Source organism: Botrytis sinoallii (genome assembly GCF_014898435.1).
Source record: "Botrytis sinoallii strain Bc 23 chromosome Unknown BSIN_002, whole genome shotgun sequence".
Lineage (NCBI taxonomy): Eukaryota > Fungi > Ascomycota > Leotiomycetes > Helotiales > Sclerotiniaceae > Botrytis > Botrytis sinoallii.
The window spans coordinates 2531587-2555416 of record NW_024066029.1 but is presented as its reverse complement, the minus strand read 5'-3'; the positions used below and the strand labels follow the sequence as shown (position 1 = coordinate 2555416).

General features: G+C 40.1%; 7 protein-coding genes across 7 annotated transcripts; 2 read left to right on the top strand and 5 right to left on the bottom strand.

The window, feature by feature from the left end:
- Nucleotides 1-356: 356 nt before the first annotated feature.
- Nucleotides 357-3395, bottom strand: EAF02_001717 (uncharacterized protein). Its single transcript, XM_038897765.1, has 3 exons — nt 2825-3395; nt 1821-2273; nt 357-1762 (listed from the first exon to the last, which is right to left on the bottom strand). The coding sequence occupies exons 1-3, from the start codon at nt 2958-2960 to the stop codon at nt 711-713; spliced, it is 1641 nt and encodes a 546-aa protein (XP_038762740.1). The 5' UTR covers nt 2961-3395; the 3' UTR covers nt 357-710.
- Nucleotides 3396-4050: 655 nt separating this feature from the next.
- On the bottom strand, nt 4051-5535 carry EAF02_001716 (uncharacterized protein; the record flags this gene model as incomplete). The annotated part of the gene is made up of 1 exon (XM_038897764.1): nt 4051-5535. The coding sequence occupies one exon, from the start codon at nt 5533-5535 to the stop codon at nt 4051-4053; it is 1485 nt and encodes a 494-aa protein (XP_038762739.1).
- A 396-nt stretch (nt 5536-5931) lies between these two features.
- Nucleotides 5932-7561, top strand: EAF02_001715 (uncharacterized protein; the record flags this gene model as incomplete). Its single annotated transcript, XM_038897763.1, has 3 exons — nt 5932-6387; nt 6442-7256; nt 7363-7561. The coding sequence occupies 3 exons, from the start codon at nt 5932-5934 to the stop codon at nt 7559-7561; spliced, it is 1470 nt and encodes a 489-aa protein (XP_038762738.1).
- Nucleotides 7562-8105: 544 nt separating this feature from the next.
- Nucleotides 8106-10061, bottom strand: EAF02_001714 (uncharacterized protein; the record flags this gene model as incomplete). The annotated part of the gene is made up of 2 exons (XM_038897762.1): nt 8106-9979; nt 10052-10061. The coding sequence occupies 2 exons, from the start codon at nt 10059-10061 to the stop codon at nt 8106-8108; spliced, it is 1884 nt and encodes a 627-aa protein (XP_038762737.1).
- Nucleotides 10062-10454: 393 nt separating this feature from the next.
- On the top strand, nt 10455-13404 carry EAF02_001713 (uncharacterized protein). The gene is made up of 8 exons (XM_038897761.1): nt 10455-10860; nt 10962-11098; nt 11153-11712; nt 11772-11939; nt 11989-12368; nt 12415-12700; nt 12759-13032; nt 13106-13404. Exons 1-8 carry the CDS (start codon nt 10856-10858, stop codon nt 13192-13194), a joined length of 1899 nt encoding a protein of 632 aa, XP_038762736.1. The 5' UTR covers nt 10455-10855; the 3' UTR covers nt 13195-13404.
- Nucleotides 13405-14333: 929 nt separating this feature from the next.
- On the bottom strand, nt 14334-15517 carry EAF02_001712 (uncharacterized protein; the record flags this gene model as incomplete). Its single annotated transcript, XM_038897760.1, has 2 exons — nt 14334-15455; nt 15509-15517. The coding sequence occupies 2 exons, from the start codon at nt 15515-15517 to the stop codon at nt 14334-14336; spliced, it is 1131 nt and encodes a 376-aa protein (XP_038762735.1).
- A 940-nt stretch (nt 15518-16457) lies between these two features.
- EAF02_001711 (uncharacterized protein) lies at nt 16458-17945 on the bottom strand (the record flags this gene model as incomplete). The annotated part of the gene is made up of 2 exons (XM_038897759.1): nt 16458-17605; nt 17903-17945. The coding sequence occupies 2 exons, from the start codon at nt 17943-17945 to the stop codon at nt 16458-16460; spliced, it is 1191 nt and encodes a 396-aa protein (XP_038762734.1).
- Nucleotides 17946-23830: the final 5885 nt, after the last annotated feature.

Here is a 23830-nt window from a genome sequence, read left to right as displayed (position 1 = left end):
CACAACTATAACTATAACTATAACTTTAACTGTAGCGGGAGAAATGAGTAGAAGGTTGGTTGGTTGGTAGGTATGTCTTCTAGAGCAAACGGGTCATGGGGAGAGGGGGAGGAATAGATGGAGAAAAAATAAATATGTAGATATATAGATATATAGATGTATATCTATATATCTATGAAACTATAGATGTATAAATGAATAAATGAATATTATATATATGAGTAGAATATTTCTTACCTATTATTGTAGATTTCATTCAGTACCTAGATATATAGGTAAGTAGATATGTAATAAATAAGTATGTGTGTAGGTATGTAGGCAAGTGGATATAAAAGATATTTTCCATCAAGATTTGATCCAGATGTAATGGGTTTATAAGCTATGCTATACTAGGTATGCTACGCTATATGATGCACGCTGTTGTATATTTTATATCTTTATATCCTTATTTACAGCAGATATCTAATTTCATAATTTCGTTTCTTTTCTTCTTTTTCCTGTCATTCTCATCCTCTTCCCCTTTCCTTTTTCCTCTGACAATGCCAATAATCTCAAACTCTGTTCAAAAGAAAAGCTCTTCTACGGCTAGATATTCATCTATTGATTTAGTCGAGTAAGTTCTCCCTTTTCCCATCTGTGCAATTGCATTACATACTCCATATTGTCCGCCCCCTCTCATGCTCTACACACTCCACTCTAGCAATATCCCTCTATCTGAACTCTCCCATAAATTCCTCGTGGAACTTTGTGATTCTGCCCACCCATTCTGTACCCGGTGCCAAAAATGTCGTCCTGAAGTGCAGTGTGTTTTCTCTTTGACCGAAACCACTTCCAGGTACTACGCAAACACCCGTGGCCTCAAGTAATTTATGACAGTAATATTCATCTGGGCCCATACCCTCTTTCTTCGCAGCCTCTACCGCCTTCTCTGGAATATGGATTCTTGGGAACAAATACATACTTCCTTGAGGTTCTGGACATTCTACACCTTCCATTTGCTTAAATGCTTCATAGAGAGCCGTTGCGCGCTTCTGGAGTCCGGAAAAGATGCCATCGTATTCTTGTTTGTACAGTTCGTAGGATGGTTCGCCTTGCTTTGGAGGGTTTACCATGAGTTCGACGAGACACTGTCCGATGACCGGTGCGCATAAACTGATGCTGACGAATTTGTATATCTGTTCTACGACTTCTGGATCGAACCCACACAGTTCGAAATATCCACCTCGATGTCCGCATTCGCCAACCATACCTTTGGAAATACTATGCAGAGAAGCGAGTTCAACATTGTCGTATTTTTCTGGAGTTTTGGATTGGAGATCGCGGAGGATCTGCTTGAAAGAATGGAATTTTCCTTTGAAAACGTTGGTCTGGTATACTTCATCTGCCATTACAACCAATTTCTTCTCGGCGGCGAATTTGATGACTGCTTCGATATCTTGGGGTGGGAGACTTGCACCAGTTGGGTTACCGGGGTTGATGATAACGATGGCGCGGACATCGGTTCCTTCTTTGACAGCAGCAGCATATGCATCCTTTATGGCCTGGAGGTCTGTACCCCAGTTGCGGGCTTCGTCGAGGTAGTAGGGGACGCATTTTGCGTTGAGAACGGAGAGGGAGGCGGTATACAAAGGATATTGCGGGATAGGTACTAGAACACCTGTATTGGGACCGGCACAGATAATGTGGAGGAGGGTGTTAACTCCGGCGGAGGCACCGGCGGAGAGGTAGATATCCTTTGGATCTGCGGGGAATCCATCTCGATCTGGAAAGAGGTTAGTCATGCCAACCATGCGAATACCATAACATGGTAGAGAACATACTCTCAATAAATCTAGCCACACTGTCTTTGATTCCCGTCGCACCAGCACTAGCACTATAAGCACCCACGCTTCCGACTTCCTTCAACAACCACCTTGCTCTCTCTATAACATCCTTCTTGTAGCCCAACCCATTTAACAATACATCTTCCCTCTCCAATAACGGTGGGTACTCAAGTAAACTCAAGACTTGTCTAAAGAAAGTAATAGGTTGTTGATCTAATTGTTGCGGATTTCCAATATTGGCACTTATGACTGTATCGAATGGGAGATCCTTATCGCCCTTTGCGAGCTTGGCTCTATATTCTTCTGATTTAACAGCGAGGGCTCCACGGACAGCATACTTGGCTTCTTTGACGTGTGGGTTGATGTTGTTGACGTTCAAACTGCGGAGAGTAGTAGTGGTGGACATGGTTCTAGTTCGCGATTGTAGTAGTGAGCGGGAATGGAGAGAATCTATTATGAGGTAGATGAAGATTAGAGAACTGGTTTAATTTATGTACGTTCACTTGTACAAGCTCTTTTGAGGCATGAATTAATCGTGAAAAGGGAATCAACAGATCATGAAGAAAGAAAATTAATATGTAGAAAGAAAAGAACAGGAAAAGACCAAGTGTTGTGTAATAGGGCGTAGCATATCAGATCAGTCATCGCATGATCAATGATGATAGTCGGACGGTATTTATTCATCCACTTCCCCTTCCCCTTCCCCTTCTCTTCTCCCCTCCCTCCAGATAATATCAAGGGAGGGAGGGGAAAATGGGGTACGGACGATAATTGCCCCCACAATTTCTGGATGGTTGCCATTGGTTGGATAAAGTCATCCCACACAATCCCGGAGGAAGGGACGATGAGGATGACGCCGTCCGGGTAAGGGTAAGTGAGAGCTCCAATATCAAAGCCGATTTTCGGAATCATCCCTGTCTTGAAACTTTTTTTTCTCTGACTCAAAAAGAAATATATGTGAACGACGAAGAGTACTCAATGAACATACACAAACAACTTACCTGCAGCAGCAATGGATCTGGACAATCGAGATGCATTCGTCCCATATTGTCGTTGAGATATGCTTGTAGATATGTATTGTCTACTGCCGATACATCTCCTCGCGCCAGTACTCAATGACGCGTTGATAGAAGCCATAGTGTTGTGTTTTGATGTGTAGTGTAGGTATTATTCTTATTCGTATAAGATATTTGAGGTAAGTGCGGCCCAATTGGGGAACTCAAACTTCCAAAGTAACAAATGAACGGGGGCGAGATAATCGAAGTCAGCAATAGGCTATATCGTCCAGATATAGAAGACGATAAAGTGGTGATATGTTAAAACGGCGTAGCTTTCTATTTAGCTGATAGTAAAGATTGATATTGTCATCCGATCGGAAAGAAGCGATCAGTAATGAAGGGGTAGGTGAGAGTGAACGACTTTGAGGGAATGTAATACCGACAAGTGTTGAAGAAAACACGGGTTTGAAAAAATAGGTTGAGTTCAAAAAGAGACCCTGATAAGAGCTTTGATAAGTATGAATGATAATGAATGATAATTGATCTACCCGTGCTCCACATCTGCTGCTTGTTGGGAATATCTAATAAATGTTGTGATAAGGTTAGGTGTTGAAAGCACTTCTAGCTGTCGGTCTAGCTTTATGTCTCGATTTCAGATGTCGAAATGTCAAAATATCGAAATACAAGATACAAATCTGCATCACACCTAGATAATCATACAGGTAGATTATGCAAGTCTTCCTGTTTGTCGAATGAAAACCCTTTCGGAATAAGCAACAACGTCCGAAATGTCAGCATAGACCGATTATGTTCTGTACCATCACACAATGTGGAAGAAGGTGTTGAATAACTGCTGCTGTCATGCATATCAGTAGTCAAGATGTTGAAATGTTGGACGCGGCTTTATGTTTTCTGTATTCTCAGAATGGTACATGGATACAACCCCAGATATTTTGGAGAAGGAACCCGTAAAAATTCATTGAATATGTGTCTGTCATTGGCAAACCATTGCATGATATCTACTATCGACCCAGCCCCATATTTGAATGTGTTTTTCATCCCAAATCCCATGCACATGAGCACAACTAAATGAATGAAACAAGTCCCCGCGAAATCCCAGTGATGCTCCAAAACCCCGATGCTGTCGATCCAAGGGGTGTTCAACCGACTCCACGCTGATGTATCCGTATTAATCAACGCAAGACCTGAAACCTTCGAGGTACAGAAGCTTAAACCTTGTAAAAGCAAAAGCCCACATAGAAGCTAGCAGCTTCCATTTCCTCATCACTAACAAGAAGCTTTCCGTGGCCTCTTTCCCTGACATTCATACGCTCACTCAGAGGGCCTAAGACATCATCGTCCTTTTCGGTGTCCCAGATTTGATTGAATGGCTTTTGATACTGCAATTCGAGGTTGTAATCTTCCGCAATCGCACGGAAAGCCTCCCATGGTACAACATATTCCGGAACTTCCTCGACTGCTTCGTGAAGAAAAAAGTTGTACTTCCATCCAAAGGGTGGTTTAAAAACACCATCGGTAGGAGTCTTGCCTGGAAATCGGACCTGGTAAACCTCATTCCCCCAATGAGCTGTATCTTCAGCTTCGCCCTCTTCGATTTCTCCATCCTCAGCGTTGTCTTCAACCTTCTCCTCAGCCTTCTCACCATCGCCATTCTCTAACGCTTTTGCTTTTGCAGCAACTCCAGTGTGAAACTTCTCGATTTTATCCGATATGACGTGGGAGTTAGGGATGCATCCAATCAGCCTACCACCTTTCTTTAATGCGCCGGAGACATTCTTTAACATGGTTCTAGCCTTTGCCTCGCTCTCGAATGCATAATGTAAACAAAACATCATGCTAACCACGTCGAACCCACCACCGCCAAATCTTCCAGGTCCTCCGGAACTGTCAAAACCGACATCTCGAATGATAGGAATCCGTTCAATTGATTCTCCAAAGCAATCTTGAGCAAAGAATTCCCCGTGGAAAATTCGAGCTGGTTGTCTATTGTATCCACCTCGACCCCTGCCACCTCGTCCTCCGCCACGACTTTTCATTTCACGATATCGTTCCTTGGCTTGATCAATTGAGATATCCGCTGGATCCAATCCAACATACAATTCCACTTTTTGAGGTGCTTGTTGCCATTTTCCTAAATCACCACCTTTACCACAACCGATGTCAAGAACCAACAGACCCTTTTCTTGACTTGGATCTGGTCCTTCGGCAAATTGGTAATCTCCACGCGATCCACGTTCTTGCGCTCCTGGGGTATAATCTTCATTTGGTGAGAATTTCTGGATGATCGTGCTCTTGACCCAATTGTTGAAGCTTCTCAAGCCCTTAATCTTGCTATCCGTCTTACGCCATTCTCTGCCTCGTTGTGGAACCGCATTATAATGTTCTCTAACCGCATTGTGAATTCCTTGAGCAGCTACGGCTGCTTCTATTTCTCTTTCACGTTCAATTTGTTTTTGTCGGATTGCTTCGCGCTCGGAATCACCAATTCGTGCTCGTTGACCAGGACGCTTTTGTTTTCGAACAGGTGATGGTGACCTACGACTCTTGTAGACATCAGAAGGAGATGGTGATCTTGCGACACGCTTTGCGCCTTTCGTAGGCGAACTTGATCTTTTGCGTTTCTTTGCGGCTTCGAGTTTTGTAGCATTGAAAGGCTGAGGTTGTTCCTCGGGGCCACTATCATCACCAGTCATCTTGAATAGCAGCTTTGAGAAAAGTAAAGTTTTGATAGATTGTGTGAAAGATGTTTCGACTTGAAACTAAGAATAATGATTTCTAAATTGTTGTACTCCTGTGTTCGAAATTTGTATTTTATTGAAGAAAGAAAGGTCGAGAACAAAGATTGTAGGTAAGCTTAAAGGTAAACCCCAAAAATGACGGCGGGAGGGCGGCCAGAATTTAGCCTTGCCGGCCTCGCGTCACACTAGTGCCTGGAATACCAAAAGTAGCTCAGAGCTTCATAGGTATTATACAAATCGCATAGCAACAACTCAACCTTTCACTTCTTCCAAAACGTATCTAAATCGCAAAATCGATCCCCTCCCCCTTCATACTCGTTCTTCATCTCATATCATAATAAATCTGTCAAGATGGGTTCCGATCCTCAATACGCAAAGTATCCTCTCCTCCCAATCGCCCAACACATCTTCACCATCACAAACCCATCCGCTGCCAAAGCAACCCAACAAACATCTTTGAAAAGCCTCCAAGATGCAATTGCCGAACATAAGATGGCTCCTCTTTACAGATACTTGGCACACCCACAGGAAGGTATTTTGAATGATGCCGGAGTTACTTCTTCAAATACATCGAGCAGTGTTGGTAGAAAGCCAAGTGCGGCTGGATTGGTGGCGAGCAAAAACTCAATACCAAAGGTCGATTTACCGTGGGATGAAGCTTTGTATCAAAAATTAACAAAGGAAAATGAAGAGGAGTTGGAGGGGTTCAAGAAGGAAGAGGAAGAGGCAGCCGAAAAGGCTGGAGATACTGAAGTACAGGCTGCAAGAGGAAAGCGGGCAGAGTTTTGGGCTAGAGTTGGAGACAAGGTATTTAAATCTATTGTGAGGGTGCGTATTGATATTAATGCAAAGATTTCATAGGACCGTGCTATCGCTGCGTACGAAGAAGTATTCGAAAAGACTGGTGTTTTGGGAACTAAGATTGATCTCGTCCTCGCAATTATTCGCATGGGACTATTTTACGGCGACAAGTTATTAGTTAAGAAGCACGTTGACCGCGCAAAGGCTTTGGTAGAGAGTGGTGGAGACTGGGATCGTCGAAACAGATTAAAGGCATACACCGGACTCTACCTTTTGACTGTCAGGTCATACAACCTTGCCGCACCACTCCTCTTAGACAGTCTCTCCACTTTCACCAGTTACGAACTCTGCTCATACTCATCCCTCGTCGTATACTCGGTTCTCGCTGGTTCAGTCTCACTCAAACGTGTTGACTTCAAATCTAAAGTCGTCGATGCCCCAGAAATTAAAGCCATTCTCGGAGATGGAGAAGATAAACTTTTAGCATTGTCAGGAGCTATCTCCGCCGGTCCTGGTGCTGATGAAGAGATGCAAGATATTACATCAGCAACTCCTACCGCTACTAAAACCGCAGTAAACCTCACCACCCTAGGCACAGGCACAGATGTTCAAGAAGCAGAGGCAGCACTCGATTTCTCCCCTCTGGCTCAACTCGTTTCAAGTCTATACACTGGTAGCTACCGTTCATTCTTCGGAGCCCTCGCTGCTGTCGAAGTCAACTTCCTTACTCAAGACCGTTATCTCTATGAGCACCGTGGTTGGTTTGTCAGAGAAATGCGTTTGAGAGCCTACCAACAACTCCTTCAAAGTTACCGAGTCGTAGGTCTCGAGAGCATGGCCAACGATTTCGGTGTTTCAGTCGATTTCCTTGATCGGTATGTTTTCAACCCTCCTTTTACTACCTTCTCTTCCCCCCACTTTCCCTTACTAGTCTCACTTGACTTTATAAATGAAATCAACTAACATCACATCTCTAAATAGTGACTTGGCAAAATTCATTGCTGCAGACCGCATCCCATGCACTATTGACCGCGTTACCGGCAAGGGCATCATTGAAACCAACAGACCCGACGACAAGAATAAGCAATACAATGATGTTGTTAAGCAAGGTGATCAGCTGATTACCAAATTGCAGAAATATGGACAGGCGGTCAGATTGAGGGGGAGTGAGAGAGCTTAAGAGTTAAAAAGCTCCGACTGAAGTGGGTGAAGATGGTGGTGAAAAGGAGAAGAGCGAAGAGATACCAGAGATGAGCTTGCATGCATGCATAATACATACATTTTTGTAAGATGAAGATAATCATACAATAGCATAGAATGAATTATGAATGGGAATGTGACGGTGACTAGTGTGAATGACTGTCTTGGTGTTCTTAAATTTCTACTAGAGCGATGTCCATGTAAGGCAACTGTTTGCTTTCCTTTCAACATTGGGGAGTGGGTGACTGGTACGGCGAAGGATAGGTATTCTAAGTGAAAAATCCTTGGTGAATCCCTCCCCGCAACATATTTTCACGCCTTTGACTCGGTTAAAATGGACTGGATTGGGTATCATTTATTTTCGCGAGCTTGCTACATGTAACTAACTTTAACACATTTTCCCTGCCATGCATCGCAGCTATTATCTTTGTCCTTCCAAGATTCTCATTCGAGAGGTACAACCCAGAGAAGAGCAGTTTTCACATCTCAATCCTCAAGATCCCACCATCCTGATCCCCATCTCTCTATCCAACATACCACGTCCTCCTCCAAATCATGCCCGCTGCCACGAGCGCACAAGCTGTAGCGCCAAGAGCAATCCAGACTCCTGTTCTATCTGGTGCTTCCTCCTCACTCTTTGGGAATGATTTCGATGGGTCCGTTGCCGCTTCTGCTAGAGTAACAAAGAGCTCGCTGATACTATGCCACGTGACACTTACATGTACTGGTGCGTTCATATTCATGAGGTGTGCATATTCATCTGGTTGTTTTTCGCATCTCTGCGTTGTTTTATCGAGGTCGGCTTTAAGGGCTGTGCAGATTGATGGGAGAGATGAGAGGGCGGGGTATTTTTTATGGAGGTTGATGATGTGGGAGAAAGAGTCTGGATCGGAGGAATCATAAGCGTAGCAGAGGAGATCGCAGGCGTCGAGTTTGGCTTGGTTTTCGAGGATGGCCGGCTCGAGTTCGCCGAGTTCTTCGAGAATTAGATAACATTGCTTGCCACCGGGTAGTTCGACGCTATTGACGGCGACACGAGGCTTGATGGTGGGGCGGTAGAGGTGGTCGAAGGGGCGATTGAGGAAGGCATCGAGAATGGAAGATTTACCTGACGAGGAGGCACCGAGAACGTAGCAAAGAACTACGTTGCGCTCGGTACGAACAGGTCGACGACGTCTTTTGCGAGGCTTGGTTATCTTCAGAGCGGTGGTTGTGGAAGGTTTCCCAGGGGTGGGCTCAAACCCAAGATAGGCTATGTATGAGAGAGTAGTGGCGGGGCTGACAAATGTGGTCATGGACCATTGTGCGAGCCAACCTTGAAGGGTTATGTGGCCAGCTTCATTGCGGACTGTGGAAGCCGGGAAATTTGATTCGAGCCAATGTGATGGCAGGCCAGGAGTTGGTGCGAATAAGGCATTCAACTCGTTGTCGTTTAAACCACCATCATTATCTTTATCGAATAACAGGAAGAGATCGACGAAGAATCGATAACCAGCGGGACTGAGTTCCGCAGAAGCAAATTCTGGAATATCTAGTTTAGGATGAAGGAAACTATCCTTCAAGCTTAAACTATCTGTGTAATGGTACTTCCGTAAAATAATCCATATAGTCTCATGTCTACCCTTCTCCGCGAATATCTTGTTGAGATGAATGAACCCCTTTTGATCAATTCCCCTCTCCATGTTAGAATTTGGAGAAGCTCTACTGATTGAGATCTTTATATTTTCGAGATCGGTTGGAGCCAATGGTTTCTCAAAGCACTTGGCTTGAAAGTCTTGCATTTCTTGGTCATTCAAGTAACCATCCTGATCTTTGTCGTTCAAATAAAATATCCTATTTAGAGCTGCAACACACGCAGGTTTCAAAATGCCTTCCTTGGAGTCAAAAAGTGGTGCAATTGGATGTGTAACAGCTTTTTGACACAGAAAGAACACTTCATTGACATTGTGATGTTCCCTAGCACTCGTCCGTATGCATGAATCTATCTCCTTAAATTCTGCCATGACTGGTAACATCTCATCCTCTACCACTTGTGCTGTGTTTCCATTTGTAGTCGAGTCCGATTTGTTGGCGCACAGTACTACAGGCACATTCACGCCCAACGAGCGAAAGTATGGCATCCAAAATAGAGCCACTCTCTCATAGCTGTAATGATCCGAGTATACCAAGAGGATAACATTTGATTTTCTTATTTCTTTCCGTAATGTATTGCGTTCTTGGGGTTCTGCAGAGGTATCGACAATCGTTGTGGTAACATTCTCGGGAGTTCCAATGCTTGGAGGAATGGTGATTTGAGGAAGAACTGATTGGATTTTGTTCGTAACAAATACATCTTTAACTAGTGATGTGATGAGACTCGATTTTCCAGTCCCATCGTCCCCGCAGACACATATTCGTACTAATGTATCCATACCAGTCAGTACAGATTGACGAATGTAGAAAGCTTCTGGAGGAAGGTATAATAGCTAACCTGTAGCCATATTTATATGTAGCCTTGTATGACGAGGCTGTTACACTTTCATCCTGGTTTCACGCCGTCGGTCTATACACAAGTTGGCATGCACTATCAGGTGTAGATGCAGCACTTGAGCTTATTGGAGTTTCTTTGATGGTGGAATAGAACTCGTGAGTCAATGAGTGTTGATTGATGTCGGGTTGATGCGTACTTGTACGAGTATATGTGATTGATTGTTCAAAGACTACTAATAATAAGGTACCCGGACAATCAGATCCGAGAGGCTGTTTTTCGGATTATCAGCACTACTTCTGTCCTAGGAGATGAATACTTTCTCCACGTTTAATATTTAGTTTTATGGCGACGTTGACATGCTCCGTGCCATGCTTGATGAATAGGTAATAATAGGCATAGGATAATGGATAAAGTTCTCTTTAGATAAAGCTTGGAATGCCTTTCCAATCTCTCACACCATTCCATCTCTACCACCTTTCCGACGGATTGAATTGGACTCTCCTTGACTACCATCTACCTGGTTTATATACACAACCATCCAATCTTTTGGTACAATCATTCACACATCTACGATCCCTTCATTAAGCAGATCTTCAGGGTTACAATACAAGCATCTTACCCCACACTTTCGTTCCTGCAGCCCCCAATAATAGCTTCAAACATAGAAGCTGTTGTTCGTGAGGAAACTCAACTCTTGACACCTTCTTTTCTCGTTCGACTTACAAGATCGTCATCAAAGTCTTTAGCCTCAGATTAGTTTGATTGTAGCCCATCGGTTTTCGCTCGCGAAATACTATAGCCGTCATGTTGTGAGTGTCGCATTCGAATTTATCCAGAGTACAGCAAATGAACTCGTGCCAAAATTACCGATGGGTGTCGCATTGTGTCGCATAGCTAACGATGAACATAGTGTGTTACCACCGCCGCCGCGATATCCATCGCAGGCAGCGTACAATCTCGCTGTTCAAAATGGAATGGCTATGCCAATGGTAGAGACGAATAATCTGCTTAAGCATCCCGGAGGACTCCAATTGCTTGCTGGTGAAGGTGAGGTTCCATTTGCAGGAGCCTAGGCACTCAATGCTGAGATCATCTTTATAGGAACATACTTGCTGCAGGATGACCTGCATCTTGCGACACCTCCTCATCATCCATCCGAAACACCAGTCATGAACCCAAATCCATTATCTACAACTCCGCAAGCTGCAACTGCCGGAACCAAACTTTCTCTTCTATCATTTAGCACGAAACCTTACGCGTCTCCTCTGTACAGGCTCGATACCAACAAAAGCTCCCGGACGGGATTGGCTCAATCCAGTATACAAGAACACCCATACGAGAATCGCAATTCTTCGGAGGTACCTGGAAGTAGTGATGGTGGAGGAACTTCGGTCAATGGCAGCGCGAGAGCTGCGACATCCATAGGGTCCGCACCGGCGTTTGGGGAGGGGAACTCATTGTTATCGTTGACGACTAAAGATACTGGAAAGCGTCGGAAACCAAAGAGTGGCATTTTGAAGAGTAATTCTTCATTTATTTCACGATGTATTGTCAACGAAAATTTGGTCAAGAGGCTACAAGATCGCCCAATCGATGGGTACTTTGGATTCGCCAACATAAATAGAGCTTTTCAGTGGCTTGATTTGTCTTCTCCAAATAAAGTAAGTTCTGTTGTGATCATTCGATATCTTGGACTATTCAATGCTTATCATTACAACAGCAAGATCAATTACTCAAAATTTTGTTCACTAAAGCCCATTGTCTCTGTCATGATGTCAATCAAGTCACCAAAAGTCCAAATCATATAGATATTATAATGGGGTTTTCCACTGGCGAAATTATTTGGTTTGAGCCTTTCACCCAGAAATATTCACGGTTGAATAAGAACGTAAGCAATATTTTCTAATGAAGTCTATACGAAATTCTAACAACGTCAGTGTGTTATAAATTCAACGCCCGTCACACAAATCAGGTGGATTCCTGGTTCCGAGAATCTATTTCTAGCATCTCATATGGACGGGTCTTTAGTTGCTTACGACAAGGAGAAAGATGACGCAGCTTTCGTACCAGAAGAGGTCGGACCCAATGGCAATGGCAGTGTACCAAGTGAAGAAAATCTGGATCCAACCTCCATGCCAAAAGCCAAACTTCAGATCGATAAATCAGTGCATTCGAAAAATCAGAAGTTTAATCCAGTCTCATTTTGGAAACTTTCCAACCAGCCCATCAATAGTTTCGCTTTCTCGCCTGACAACAGGCATTTGGCTGTCGTATCGGAAAATGGAACCTTACGAATTATTGACTATTTGAAAGAGCAGTAAGCAAATCCCATTTCATCGCACTTTCAATACTAATCCGCCTAGATTACTCGATATTTATAACAGCTATTTTGGTGGCTTGACTTGTGTTTGCTGGTCACCTGATGGCAAATATGTTCTTTCTGGTGGTCAGGACGATCTCGTCTCTATATGGTCAATGGCAGATTCTGCCATTATAGCTCGCTGCACTGGTCATACATCCTGGGTAACAGACGTAGCCTTTGATCCATGGCGTTGCGACGACCGAAATTATCGTTTTGGTAGTGTGGGCGAAGATGGCAAACTCTTGCTATGGGATTTTAGTGTTGGAATGTTGCATCGTCCTAAAGCCGTAAGCCCTCACTCTTCGATACTTTCATGTAGCACATGTCAACTAACGCAAAAATCAGGCGTCTGTTCGTCAAAGAGGTAGTATATCTTCCCGAATGCCAAGCTCCCTTTCAAGGGTTGAAACTCAGGGCACAACAGCGACTGCTGGTCGATTTCGCTCAAACTCAAACCTTTCCTATGCCGAGGGAAGATCGGAGACCACAGTAGATCATCCAGTAGAGCCAAGGGCAAAGATATCCATTTTACCCGCCGTGTGCACGAAAATTGTTGCTGATGATCCACTGTGTTCTTTGGCATTTACAGAGGAGCATATTATTACCAGCGATAAGATTGGTATGTCTATTCTTCACTCGCTTATCTTTGGATGGCCGAGCTTTGCAGTATCATTGAGCTAACAATGGACTAGGACATATTCGCACTTGGAACAGACCAAAGGATCACGACGACAGGGCTGATGAGGATGCCGATGTGGTGCTACCATCCCAGACCTCGTGAATGAACGATTGTAAGTAAGCAGTGAGGATTCAGTAGTTGTATGTTCTTTTGCAGAGTAGCGGTATCAAGCTTGTAACTAAAGCTGGACTTGGAGTTGTGGCGAGCTTGGAGAGGGGATTCTAAATAATAATCGGCGCAATCTCCTGGGTTATTAATAAGAAGTGATTGGGAGTTTTAGGGGATATTCAGAGCACAATAAAATTATTACCTAGTATGTGTATGCGATCCTTTCACTGTTCAATAAGTACCTAGGTAGGTATTTGACGCGTCGTCCCATAATTAAAGCAGCGAGGGGTGGTGGCTGTCAAAGGTGGCTTGCCGCTAATTGCTCACCTGCAGTGCCCAGGTGGCCCTTAATCTCATCTTAGATTCCAGAATCTGTGGAGGGACAACAACGTATGATCAGCTCAGACTATTCATTCATTTCTTGCTCCGCCTTTGAGTTCCACCACGAGTAAAAAAATCTGCAACATAGCATCGTAGTTTTCTACAAGCCCAAGAGGACGCACTACATGTTAAGGTTGGGAATCTTGTCGAAAGGGAAGCAACTTGCTAAGAGGATCAAATGACTGTTTTTGGATCTACATATCTTTTTGAATTCACTGAAATACTTGAATAGAGGATTGCGTTTTCCCCTCTTGATTCCTGTAGGAATCTTGAGATGGAATCTCGAGATGCAATGAAGCGGACTAGAATATCCACGACAACAATGAAAAGGTTGAAGATTAGATTATATTTGCAAGGCCTGAGGGGATTGAGGAAGCCGAAAAAAGAAACTAAACACATCTAGAAACATGAATTCCAAGGACTCGACCTCTGATGCCAGCTTCTTCACTTCCAAGATGAACGACAATCTTATCACTGTATTGTTTTGGAAGGCCATTGGATTTCTGCATTCGCTCTGAGAACTTGCTACTGTATGTGTTTACTATGGAAAAGAAATGGCCAATTCCTCGCGATACCAACGCTGACTCGATTACTTTTTAATTGACTTGATGTTCCGCTATTGACGCAGATGCTCTAACACCTTTTGGAGACTTGGGAGGTGTTCAAAGAAATTTCCATCAACTGATATCTTTCGATTCCTGCCAGTGTATGAAAAGCAGTCGCTCGATAAGGGAAGATGAATTCAATTCAACTTATCTAAGTATGTTAATATATTTTTTCCATTCTGGCACAGACCTTATGAAATCCTTCATGTCCCTCTCTAGCTTAGCCACATTCTTACAAAAGGTGGTGTTTGGCTTATTGTACTGTCTGCAGTTTTTGATGATCAACTTGACATCTTCCACGAAAGCTTTTGGTGTATCATACAGACCCTGATCCAGCTTTTGCTGCATGGTCTGCAAATCCATCGGATGCTTGATCACCGTATAATAGTCTTCGACTTGCTTCGCATCAACAGGTTGGAGGAAAGGCCAAGCATGCTTCCCCTCCTTCAAATGATTTAAGAAGTCCTGGAGTGGATCGGTGTGGGGCGTCAATTCTTTCTCACGAGATAGTTCATCCATTTCTGGTGACCAGCCAGAGTGTCGAATGCCGGGAATAGAGTAAGGGTCGATTGGGCCAATAATTCCTCGAGCCCATTGCGCGGGAGGGTGATGTTGAACCTTGCTTTTGTTGTCGGCAGCCATCGTGGCGAGCAAAAATTCCTTCTGCTTACGAATCATTCGAGCTGCTTCGACATAGCGCATTCTTGGGAGCAAGGTGCATTGCATAAGATCCGATGCGATATAGTCCTTTATGACGCCAACCCATTTGCGTTCTTCCAGCTCAATGTCTTTCGTAAAGCCTTGCCTCTGAAAGAAACCGACGGCAGTGAGGTCAGCATATCCGAGAATTTCCATCACTGTTTCCTTATAAGAGTATTTGATCTCGTCTTTGAAATGATTCATCATGTGCGCCCCATACCCTCCTCCCTGTTTGTTCGCACTAACCACGACGTAAATCATCTCAACAAATCCGCGGTTTTCAAAAACACGGTAACAAACCCCACCAATGACAGTCTCTAATTGTTCAAAAGTTTGACCAATGCCCCCTTTCGATTTTCCATTGATTGGCTTTTGCGACTTTTGTATCATGACCAGAGTTTTGTTGTTTGCGTCAAGAACTGTTTTCGCGATATAGTCTGCGTTCATTTCTAACAATCCCTTTCGAACTACTTGTTGAAATTTTGTGAGAAGGACAAAGTTCTCTGGGCTTCCATCGTTCGTGGTAGTTCGGAATTCGAGGACGCCATTTCGTTCGGCCACAACAGCATCCTTCAAAACTGTCAGTTTCAATACTTGTTCAAGGACAAAGAAGATGAACTTACACTATCCATATTTGCTGGTATTTGATAAACTTGAAGAATGTTTGTTCAATATTGGATGAATTGATAGCGAAAATCTGATTGCAAATTGAAGTTGTTAATATCAGATGTAAAATAGAGTGAAAACTTGTTAAGTTTTGTAAACAAATAAATACCTAGGTTAATGTACTCTTAAGTATATAAGAAGGATAACCGAATCAAGTCAATCTCTATTAGAATTATCGGACGGCAGTACGGTTATTGAGCTAAGTTTTGTATGATAGCATATACTAACATCGTCATATTCACTCTCGTACGGTTTGATCAAGTTCATACGCTTGTTGAATGATTCGGTATTGTATAGTTTTTGTTGAATAATATACAAAGGTCAGATGAACTTACTTTCTTGCGTGTGAAAAACGATATCTTCTGTAATAATTATCCTCCGATGTATTAATACGAGTAAAGATTATTACGGTTTCAAAATTAATATAGTAAGAATACAAGAAAGAAGCTTTGAATAGCATTGAGTGAATTTCGATAAAAGAGGAAGGCGCGCGAGGAATCGGTGATACAAGATGAGAAATAGAAAGGAACCTTAGAGTATCTATCTGAAATTAACAAATGCTTATTCAAATAGATGTATTATTTCGAGTGTTGAGTTTGATAAAATCCATTTTTGGTTATTCTAATCCTGATATCAATACTTCGATACTAATTTTTCAACAAATTTAAACGATTGAAGAGCCCCTTTCGCACCCAAAGAAATTCGAAGATAGAAACTCGCTAGTATAAGAAGGAGATATTTTTTTTGAAGTCATATTAATTGAAGAGATCATACACGGAAAGAAAATTCAATTGAACAAAGATAACTTTAAGGAAAGCGGTAATCTAGAGTATGTATGAAATGGCAACTTCGAGATCCGTCAGCCCCTCATCATGTATAAAGTGGTTGTTAGTTACTAACTTTGCTTCAAAAAGTAGTCGCTTTTGTCAGCACCCGATACTCGACGTAGTCTTCTCCATCTATGTTCAAAAGCTGCGGGGGTCCAACATGTTTCCCCTCGAATATACCATTCTGTCTTCTCGTGTATTTGATCCCTCCGTGTATCTTGACATTATCGTTGGTCAGAGAACTGCCATTTGCAGTAGCCTCTGGACATGGAGAGGTGACTGGCTGTTGAGTCTTCGCTTCCTGTTGAGCTTCCCATGCTTTGTTCAATTTGTTCATCGACTTTGCAAGTTGTCGCTCAGCCGACAGTTTCCCATGGGAAGCAGATTGGTCTCCCAGAGTGTCGTTGGCAGAATTATCATTTGCTCCTTGCAGATGCGGTGGCTGCTTTCTATCTGCTATCTTTCCTCTCGATATTTCTTTGCGTTGGAGAGATTGTTCAATCTCGGGATCAGGGTTGGAGACATTGTGGCCAGAGAGATTCGGGTCTGACGGATGTTGTGATGCTACAGCAGCCTTGGCTAATTTGACTGCATTGAGTTGCTGGCTGTGTGAATCACGATCGCCACCTTCCAGTATTTCTCTTTGGCGAATGAGAATATACTGTTCAACTTCCGAGCGCTTCAGCTTAGACAAATGCTCCTCGAGCACGATCTTTTCGTATTGGACCTGATAATTCCCAGCGCCTACCGGAACATTGCCCGACACAAAACGTCCATCACGAGTAGATTTTCGAATCATGAATCTGAATTTATAATTGCTGTTGACGACAATAGTACCAAATACTGCGTGTTTGTCTTTGGTATCCACTTGATTTGAGTCCGCCCAGTATCCAAGAAGGATTTCTGGTTTGGGTAATGATTGAATGTCATTGACTTTAGTAGAAACATCTTGATCAACGTCCCGGGATTCTCGCGGAAGCCCATCTGATTGTTTTTGGTTCTCCTGTGACTTGAGAATGACGTAGTCTTTGATTTGTTCAGGAGTCTTTGTACTTAGATGAGGATCAAAGGCGATGTTTTGAAATTTGACCCAGCAACCGTAAGCTCCTGGAGGAATAGCCAGAGACTTGGTGTGTTGACGATTTGTTCCGTATATCCTAAACCGAAGTCGTTCTCCATCATCGATAAATCCATGGACGATATGTTTGTCGTGATCGTCGAGTTGCTCTGAGTCTTTCCAAGTACCAACAATAACACCACGCAGTTTTTGAAGACACACAACAAATTTCGAAGGAAACTTTTTCTTCGAAATACGATTTGTTCGCGATCAATTTAGATTATAATTATTAAACCAAATTGATTGCAATTGCTCCCTAGTGATTCTGATCAGTAGTTATTGTGTTACTGTTGTTGGCGTTCCGAACACAAAATATACACGAAAATTCGCGTAAAATTTTCTTACTCTGAACTACTAGAATAAGAACTAGATCCTCAATATAAGCTCTCTTAACAATCCATCAATACTTAGGGATACAGTTATGATAGAGGCTCCTTCTGAAGCCTCCATTATATCAAATACTTATCCTATTGTTGTTCTAGGTACTCCAATATCTTCAAGCCTTTCTCTGCCTTTTGAAAACTCTCAATTCGAAATCTCTAGCCCTATCCTATCAACCAATTAGTCAGTTAGTTCTAGAAGAAGATTTGAAGAATTCAATCTATTTAGTGATCTCTTTATTACTCAAGATACAACCAATACTACCTATATATTTAATCAGAATAAGAAACAGGGCTCTATAATACCCCTTAGCAATCAGAACAAACAACCTAGAATCCAAAACAACCCAAATACACCTAAGAAAGCTATTTTGAAAGCTAAAGATCTTATAGTGCTAGCTTTCTTTTTCTCCCAATCACGCGAAGAACAATCCAAGCTTTTAGATCTTCTAGAGATCTTTAGAGAATATACTGAAAAGGGAAAGCTTACTACAGCTTCGAATATTATCACCTCTCAAATCACCTATTTGGAAACCGCTATACGCAAAATCGAATCACAAGCGAAAGCATTAGTTAAACCTCTTTTGCCCATTACTGCTATTACCATTACATTGAAACCAATATACGCTGATATTTCAAAAAAAGAAGAATGGAATTTAGTCCCCAAAAGGAAAAACATTACATCTATTAATATAGAAAAGAAATCTAATTTTATCTAAAAACGAATTATCTTAATCAAGCCAGATTTTCCAAACCCTACCTCCTTTTTCCTTCTAATTATCTGAAACAAAATAAATGAAGCTTTTCAAAAGATCGGAATCAAAGGGTTAGTTATTGTAGTAGTAATTATATCCTTCAATAATAATATCATTATTACAACAAATGATCCCTTTATATTACAATTCTTATTGGAGAAGAAAGCGATTTGGAGTAATATTATCAAATTCGAAAGAATCCAAAAGGATCAAGAATGGTACAAAGTCATTATTTACAAAATCCTAATTAAAGAATTCTTAGGTACAAAAGGAATGGATTTTATATTTGATGAAATCAAAACCTTTAATCTAGACTTCAAGTTTATAGGAATCCCCTTTTGGCTTATATCTGTTTTCAGAAGAGTCTATTAATGAGAGGGTGCTATTGTTATTGCTTTTGCTACAAAATCAGAAGCAGAATTAGCTATTCGAAAGTGATTATATATTGCTGAAAGTAGTATAAAAGTAGAACAATTCTACGAATCAAAATCAATTATATAATGTCAGAAATATCAAGAATTTGGGCATCAGAATACTTATTGTAGAAGGAACCCTTTCTATGGATTATATGGAGGCAAGTATATTATATCAATACACTTATGTATAGTATGTAATATCAAAGAAAAGTTCTGTTAACACTTAGAAGTAAAATGCTCGAATTGCTAAGGGAATCATGTAGCAAATTCGAAAATATGCGAAACCTATCAGGCTATTTAATAAAAATCGAATACTACTCATTAATGAGTTACATTAATATTCGAATTCTTCAAATAAATCTCAATTGAAGTTTACAAGCTATAGAGAATGTTCTATAGCTTGCAATAAAACTTAACATCGATCTCATTATAATTCAAGAACCTTGGATTATTAAAAACGGAATCGATTACTCAAATTCAAGATCTATTATACATTCCAATTTCATATAAACATTATCAAGACTCAATCCTAATTACCGGCCATATATACTACTATACATATCAAAAACTCTTCAAGCTACAATCAATCTAGCTTCCAATTCTCCAATAGATTCTGATATATAGATTTTCAATTGTTAAAATGGAAACAAAACCTTTCAAATCATCAATATATACAATGAAGCTGATCAAGCTAAAGAGAAAGGTTTCATAATCGAAAGGTGCTTGTATAATATATCTATCACACAAGAAACCATCCTTTTAGGCAACTTCAATGCCCATCACCCATAATGGGATCCTTTTTCGAAGAAAAACGGAAACGCTAATCAATTAGCTGAATAATTTGAAGATCAGAATTTCATTCTTTTAAACAAGCCCGGAATCAGCATTTTCTATCGAACTAATCTCCTTAATCCAAGTGTTTTTGATCTAATACTAGCATTAAAGGGAATCTCTCCTCAAATTTACAATTAGCAAACACTTTCAGATATAGAATCTGATCATACAGAAATACTATTCAAATTAAAAGGAAAAGAAGATCTAAGTACTTCTAATACTGGATCAATAACTAGATACAATACTAAGCTAGCGAATTAGGAAAAATTCGAATCAATACTCAAATCGGAATCCTTATATTCCTCTATTCTATCGAATTTAGAATTAATTCTTCCAATCAAAAAGGATTCCTTAAACCTTTTGAAAACAAAGACAATCACTATCTAACTTTAAATCAAATAATAAGCAAACTTACTAGAATCATTCAAAAAGCAATAGAAAAATGTATACCTAAAATTGTTTCAATTAAAAGGGCTAAACTATAATGGACATCTGAATTGAAAGATTTCTGAAAAGAGCTAAGAGAAGTAAAACAAAGAATTGAATCAGATCTGAAGAATTATAGCTCTAAGGAAGGATATCGAATTACTAGAAACAAGTACTTTCAAGCTATTAAAATAGTAAAAAAGGATTATTGGAATAAGTTTCTAGAAAAGGAGGATACAAAAACAATTTTCAAAGCAATAACCTATACTAAAGACTTTCAAGATCAAAGGATACTGAATATTGTAATAGAAAGCTCTTTCGAAGAAAAATACTCTACTTTCAAATCAACTCTATTCCCATCCCCTCCTATTACCCCAAAACCACAATGGGAAGAGTATAAACAATTTAAGCAATAGGAATAATCTAATCTTATTCAAATCGAATTAAGCAATACTTGTTCAATCAAAATCCAAGGAAAAACCCCTAACCTAGATGGAATCACTTAAAAGATCATTATAAAGACTTATAAAGCAATCCTACAAACCTTTTTTACTCTCTTTAATATTTATTTATTTATTTATTTATTTATAGTGATTAACGTCTTGTAGAGGACCTCCCGAGGGGTATGAAAGACGTGGCTAGATCTAGAGTTACAAATACAGAAAGGCGCTGATGCGCACGCTAGTAAAACCTCACAGGGTAAACCCAGTTCCTTCTATATATCCTAAACAAACCAGTGTAATGATCGCAAATAGGGCCGTTTTTGATTGGCCCCATATTCCTAGCGCTTCCTTCTGCTCATGGAGAGGAGCGCTCTGATTGTACAATTACTTCTGTCATAGAACCATGTTTTATGGACAGGAGCGGTGTGTACAGGTGTGCCGCTTCAAAGAAGCGGGTGTGTGTGTGATGGTGCTCCAGAGGAGCGGAGGATTCGGCTATTGGGCCGCTCGAGAGGAGCAGCCGGAACGATGGTTCCGCTGAGTAGCGGAATGGCGCATAGGCGCAGTGGTGGCGGCTGGAGGGGGGATCAGTTCCCCCTCAGCATTCGATCGATCGCTTTTGCGGCCCATAATAGAAAAGCTCTATTAGGGTTAGCGGTAGATTGTCGGAGCTCAGTGGAGCTGTGTCAGGAGGTCCACACTAAGGTGGCCTATGAGGCGGCATATAGGGTGGATCCATGTGGATCAGATCGCTATAGCCATAAGTCGTAGAACAGTAGGAGAGTGACCCGATCACTCTACCACTGAACCAGCCAGGCTCCTTGCGGAGGACAATGGTCTTTTTGTCACTCTCTTTAATAAACTTATTAATCTAGGATATTACCCAAAATATTGAAAACAAGTCATAGGAGCTATTCTAAAGAAAGCTTCCAAATCAGATTATTCCCTTTCAAAAGTATATAGAATAATTACACTCTTAAATTACCTAAATAAAATAAGCAAAAGGATTTTAGTTTAACAATTAGGATATTTTAGCGAAAACAATCTATTTCTTTTATAAGAGTCAAATAAAAGAATATTAAAAGAAATCAGTAATCAATACTATACTTTTATTGATTATAGAAATTGAAAGAAATAAGTAAGCTAGTAAAAAGACCTCAATATTATTTATAGATATAAAAGGAGTATTCGATTATGTTTCGAGAAATCGATTATTAGATATTTATAAGAAACTAAAACTGCCTACAAATCTGATAGTCTGAATAGTTTTATTTCTTTAATAAAAATAATTAAAACTATTTTTTAATAATCAAATCGAATCTTTTAAACCAATTTCGATTGGAATATTACAAGACAGCCCAATTTCTCCAATTCTTTTCCTTATATATATCAAGAAGCTCTTTTTATCTAATTCAATCAAGTTTCTTTCCTATATAAATAATATTACTTTAATTACATATTTATTTATATAGAAAAAGAATATCAAAATCCTAGAGAGAGTTACAAAACAAATCTATAAACTTAGTTCTAAAAATACAATCTAATTTGATTTAACAAAAATAGAGCTAATATACTTTTTATTATCCAAATTAATGAAAAAATATCCAATTACGCTACCCAATTCGGAAATAATTGTATCCCAATCTCTTATTAGATGGCTAGGAATATGGTTCGACCCGAACCTCAAATTCGATCAACATGTTAATATTCGAATCACACAAGCGAAAGGTGTCTTTCATTGAATGGCTTGATTAGCTAATATTGAAAAGAGTCTTAATCCTAAAGCCCTTAGATAATTATATATAATATGTGTAATTAGTATAGCTGATTACGGATTAGTGATTTAGTGGAGAGGTTAAATTTATTTTAAGAATATAATATAATCGCTTCAAAACCTAGCTTTTCGAAAGATATTAGGAGTCTTCAAAACAGCCCCAATCCTTTTAATAAAAGTAGAAACAAGCCTAAAGCCCCAAAAATTCAATTAGATTTAAATGTTAAGCAATATGCGTTTTGTCTAGCTAAACTCTTGTTAAACTATTTAATCAATATTGAAAAAGAAATATCAGCTCAATATCAAAACCGATTTGGAAGTAATCCTATTTCTCAAAAAAAACAATATAAATCAATCCAACTTGATAGAATTAGAGAATCAATAATCAGGATCTCAATCCTATTTCATTTGAAAAAATTATTCACTTCAACTTCCCCTTATGGAAAAAGGAAATTCCCTTCAGAATTAATATTAGCAATTCATCAAAAGAAATACTGTTATTCTTCACAATATCGTTTTCAATTATAGAGATAAGGATACTAACCTACATTTATACTGATACCTCTTCTACTGAAAAAGGATAGGTATAGGTGTAGGTATAATTGTAATATAATCAAACAATCGAATTTCATATCAACAACAATTGAATATTGATAGCAATCAACTAGTGTATAATGGAGAGCTTTACAGGGTTACTAGAGCTATTGAATATACTAGCACAATTACCTATATTAACAACAAATTCAAAATATATTCGAACAACCAAGCTGATCTATATCGCTTAAAAACACCATCAGACTATCCTGAACAGGTCTATCAGATTCGAGCAATCAAAGCAGCGGAAATTATCAAAACAAAAGGAGCTGAAGTATTTCTAAATTGGGTTCCAGGATATACTTTAGTAAAAGGAAATGAGTTAGTAGATAAACTAATAAAGGAAGCAATCACAATATATTCTATCTCAAACAAAACAAGTTTTGGATTTCTAGATATGATGATTAAAGAATACGATTCAGATCAATGGCTTTCTATTCTTAATCAATACAAATTCAGATCAAATCAATCCTCTTTAATCTATTCAAAACTATTTTCATGGAAGATAGGATCGAAAATCAAGTTACCAAGCAAAACCAAGCGAAACACTACTAGCGTATATTTTCAATTCAAATTAGGTTATGGATATATTAAATCTTATTTATATCGATTCAAACTCTCTGATAATAAATGTATATGTGGTAATATTGAGGCTCTACAACATCTCCTTATTAGTTATCCCATATACAAAGCAGAGAGAAAAGAAATATTCA